The sequence below is a fragment of the Orycteropus afer genome, unplaced genomic scaffold (genome assembly GCF_000298275.1).
Source record: "Orycteropus afer afer isolate SDZICR_OR568_19922 unplaced genomic scaffold, OryAfe1.0 scaffold00002, whole genome shotgun sequence".
Lineage (NCBI taxonomy): Eukaryota > Metazoa > Chordata > Mammalia > Tubulidentata > Orycteropodidae > Orycteropus > Orycteropus afer.
Genome location: NW_006921589.1, coordinates 11849233 through 11854019, shown reverse-complemented (window position 1 = coordinate 11854019; position 4787 = coordinate 11849233). Strand labels below are relative to the sequence as shown.

At 44.0% G+C, this 4787-nt stretch overlaps 1 protein-coding gene across 1 annotated transcript; it reads right to left on the bottom strand.

The window, feature by feature from the left end:
- Positions 1–2552: 2552 nt before the first annotated feature.
- CXCR1 (C-X-C motif chemokine receptor 1) lies at positions 2553–3647 on the bottom strand. The gene has a single exon (XM_007959682.2). The coding sequence runs from the start codon at positions 3630–3632 to the stop codon at positions 2553–2555; it is 1080 nt and encodes a 359-aa protein (XP_007957873.1). The 5' UTR covers positions 3633–3647.
- Positions 3648–4787: the final 1140 nt, after the last annotated feature.

Genomic DNA, 4787 nt, shown 5'->3' with positions numbered 1-4787 from the left:
CCTTATCCCAAGCTGTCATCCCATGCCTGGTAACCCACCTCAACTCTGACTCCACTCAATCTTTGATCTCAGTCCCACACTTGATCTAAACCCCACCTCTGTATGTCATCCTATTCCCAGTCTCAAGTCATCTCTGTTACTTCCTCATCCCACATAAACCAACACACTCTCAGTTTGGGCTCCAATTGGTTTAGTTCCATTTCTGATACTTGCAATCAAAAGAGCCCTGACTTCTTCAGTACTCACATGCAACATTTTTTGTACTGATAAATATCTGATGAAGATAAACCACAAAGGCAAACTCCATGAGTGAATATGTTTCCAAAGACAACAGGGGGAAGAGGAATGGGGGAAATACAGATAAGAGGATGTTTTGGGCTGATGGTGTATAAATGGGTTAGAGCCTTTTAGTAATCATTGGTTCATTCAGAGACCTCAATAAATATTTGTTGCTGTTGTTATGTGCCGTCGAGTGGACCCGACTCATAGCGACCCCTCCTTGGGTTTCCGAGGCAGTATCACTATGGAAGTAGATTGTCCCATCTACCTTCCGAGGAGTGGCTAGTGGGTTTGAACTGCCAGCCTTCTGGTTAGCAGTCAAGTGCCTTAGCCACTATGCTACCAGAGCTCCCAATAAATATTTACTGCTCATTTAATAGGAGCCCTGATGGTGCAGTGGTTAAGGCATTCTGCTGCCAACCAAAGGTCAGTGGTTTGAACCCACCAGGTGCTCTATAGAGAAAGAGGAGGAAGTCTTCTTCTGTAATGATTTGAAACTTTGGAAACCCTATGGAGAAGTTCTACTCTGTTTAATAGGGTTGCTATGAGTAGGAATTGACTTGATGAGTGGGTTTGGGTTTGTTTGTTTGTTTGTTTGTTTGTTTTGGCTTTCATATTTAATAGCCTCCAGGCAATGTGTCAGGCACCAGGGATATAAGGTTCCTGCCTTCAAGTATCAGAAGAAAGGCCTGGTCATCTACTTTAGAAACATCAGCTATTGGAAACTCTATAGAGCATAGTTCTACCCTGACTCATGGGGTCACCATGACTTAAAATCAACAGGATGGCAACTGGTTTGGTTTGCTTTCAAGGAAGGAAAACAGACAAAGAAATAAATGCAATAAAGTCTGTTGACCGCATAACTGGATGAACTTGGAGGACATTATGCTAAATGAAACAAGTCAATCACAGGACAAATATTGTATTAGTTCATTATTGTAAAAAGTCAAGGGAATGTTTATGTATGGAAGGAAACTTTCTTTGTCAGTTACTAAGGATGGGAGGGGAAGGGAGGGGACACTGCAAAAATAGAAATAAAAAATGAAGTGTGCTGAGTGTTGCAAAGGGAAAGTATAAGGTCCCATGTGGGCATTTGGAGGGGCAGGGAGCTAATGTAATTTGAGGGATCCTGGAAAAGCCTAAACCAGAAGATGATGTTTAAATTAAGATGAAGCTGAGAACCTCTAGAAGAACATTGCATTTCATCTATGGGCAAAGTGATCCTTCTCAGCCAGAGGTACATGGGGATGAGTAGGAGCTTCTGTGCCCCAAGAGACTGTTCTAGAAGGAGTGAAAGCCCCAGGGAACACTGTCAACACAGAGGGATGATTCTCCTTTGGGTGCTGCCCTCATTCTACTGCAGGAACAGCCAAGAATGCCACACCAAAACTTTACTCTATATCACAACAAAGATTCTTCCAGAAGAGCAAACATGGAACAGAAATTTATTAGAAAAATCTGACTGTCCAGCTGATTGATGACTGCATATGGGTTTGTGAGGTTTCTGATGGTCCATATCAGACTGCAAGCTCCAAGAGTGCAAGGGCTAAAAGCTGCTCATCTTTTTCTGTACAAGGCTCAGCATGGTCTCATGCAAAAATGGTACCCAACATATTCTGCATGCAATGTTAGTCATGGGGGCAAAGGGGATCCTCCTGCAAGAGGTTTGTTTTCCCAATCCCTCTCACCCTTTGTCCACCCATCATTCCCGAGAGGAAATGTTTTCCAGTTGTATCACAAGGCCACTTGGTGGTTTGATGTTTAGGTAGCACCTGCCTCAATGTCCCCAGCAGACAACATACCCAAGATGAGAATATAGTTCCATGAGTTCTGATCCATGGACAAAGAGCTGACAAACAGCCTACCGGGAAAAGTTGGAGCATGCTCAGTGGTTGAGGTGGCATTTCGGAGAGGGCCAACAAGAGATTCCAGACCACATGAGAAAACAGCTTCAGTGCTAGTTCTTTAATCTAATAGAAGATTCTGGTTTCATATGTGACCATGCTAATTACCAAGTAAGCAAGTCAAAAATTCAGGAGTTCAGCATCATGACACTTCCTTTTCATTAAAGTGTCAAGGTCTTTTCTTAGAAGTATTGCAGCACTTTCACAGAAAGTGGTCTTGGCCCTTGAAGACACCAATCCCTAACTTCCACACATTCTATATAGCTTCCCTGAAAACTCAGTTAGTATCTCTCCATGGTCAGACTGCCAGCCCTTTGGGCTGATGTAACCATTTCCTTATGAAGATGAGATATTCTTTCCTTGATAGTTTCAGAGGTTTGCAGAGACAGTGACAGAGGAAGAAGTGTAAGAAGTAATATGATGGCGTGCCAAGAAATCCTTGCTGACCAGGCCATGGGTTGCCAGGATCTTGAGGAATCCATTGCGAAAATTCTGGCCAATGAAGGCGTAGATGAGAGGGTTGAGGCAGCTGTGGAGAAAGCCCAGAATCTCAGTGGCATCTAGCGCCCGGCCAATGTCTTTCCGACGCGCACAGGTCTCCTCGATCACCCCAGTCCTCATGAGAGTGTCTGTGAACAGAACCAGGTTGTAGGGCAGCCAGCAGAATAAGAAGACGAGCACGACAGCAAAGATGACCCTCATGGCCTTGTGCTTCTGCCTCATGTGGGCCTCCAACAGTGTGCGCAGGGTGAATCCATAGCAGAACAGCATGACCAGCAGTGGCAGGATGAAGCCACAGGTCTGGGGCAGGATCCGGAGCACAAGCCTCCATTTTGTTGTATTGTTGTTACCAATGTCCTCATAGCAGACTTCAAAGCTGGAAGAGGGTGGATGATAGGTCTTACGGAAAAGGAAAAAAGGCAGGGACAGAATCAGAGACAGTCCCCAGATGCCCAAACATATGAATTTGACCAAGTGGCGCTTCTGGATCAACGTGCGTGTGGCATGGACAATGGCCAGGTAGCGATCCACACTGATGGAGCCCAGCAGTAGGATACCACTGTAGAAGTTGACTTCCTTCAGGAGCGAGACCACCTTGCATAATGGTGTGCCAAAAATCCAGCCATTTGTCCTGGAGATAGCCCAGAAGGGTAGTGTCAGGGCAAAAAACAAGTCAGCCATGGCCAGGTTCAGCAGATAGACATCTGTGACGGAGCAGGTGGCCCGGTTGTATAAGATGACCAGCATCACCAGGGAATTGCCCAGCAGACTCAGCAGGAATACTAGGGCATAAATGGCAACCACAACATACTTGTTGAGTGTCTCTGTTTCTGTGCTACAGGGGCTAAGATCTTTTTCTGTGGGTGGCATGCCAGTGGAATTTAAAAATTCATTAAGCCAGTCCCACAGATCAGTAATATTCCATATGTTTTCTGCGACATCAGCCATGGTTTGATCTAGTTGAAAGATTAGAAGGAAAAAAATATGACTGTAACTCAGATTCAAGTCACTCTTATCAAAGATGTGAGAACAGTTACTGGGGTATCTTTAGCTTCTCTGTTAATTTCATGGCCAGAAAACCCCACCCTCAGCCCCACCTCCACTTTGGACTTCTTTAAAGATTGGCTTCACAGTGTGTCAACCTCTCATAAATCTGGGGCTTGGCCGAGTATGGGAGAAGATGGAATACAGGAGAAAACCTTTGTCCTTGGTCATTCCTACAGCTGACTCATCTCTACCTTGGTCCCCTCTCTTGGACCTTCTCCATCCTCAACCACAGCTGTACATTCAGATGGGAGGATTCAGATCAGTCGTATGCATTTAGAGAAAGGTCTGCATTAAGCAAAACGAAAAGAGACAAATCTGTTCCCAGAGGTTGCTTTCTAAGTTATTTTCCCTCCTATGTCCTTCCTGAATCTTCTTTACCCTTCTCAAAACCTTCTGGGGGAAAGAAATGATAGCAACTAATTGCATTATATGTATATTTTAAGCCTTGACTCTAAATAAATAATAAAAATTTTGGTCCTCTGTCTAAAGGAATTTTAAGCATTTGAGAGGATGAAATCCCATCTTAGCCCTTGAAATCATCTTCTAAGCATCCACAGAATAGTTCAGGAATGTTCAAATATTCTTTTTTTTTTTTTAATTGTGAAACACTGTTGAAACAAAATCCTATCAGAAGTCCATTCTTTAAAGGAGATAAAAGCTCAGCTGCTACAGAGGAGGCGTGTGCTGCCCTCTCTACACAGACAACTCCAAAGAGAGTCCCTCAGGGTCCTCTTGGGTCTGAAAAACTTTGGAAAGATCCCCAGATTAGAAATAAGAATACCTAGTATCCAATCCAGAGCTCTTGTAGCACAGTGCCTAAGGCATCTGACTGCTAACCAGAAGGCTGGTAGTTCAAACCCACGAGCCACTGTGTGGAAGCAAGACTGGGCAATCTATTTCCATAAAGATTTACTACCTAGGAAACCCAATGGGGGTCGTTATGAGTTAGAATTGACTCGATGGCAGTGGGTTTGGTTTTTTTTTTTTTTTAAATATCCATTTCTGATTCTATCCTGACTCTACCAATAATTAGCTGTGTGATCTTAGGTAAGTTCC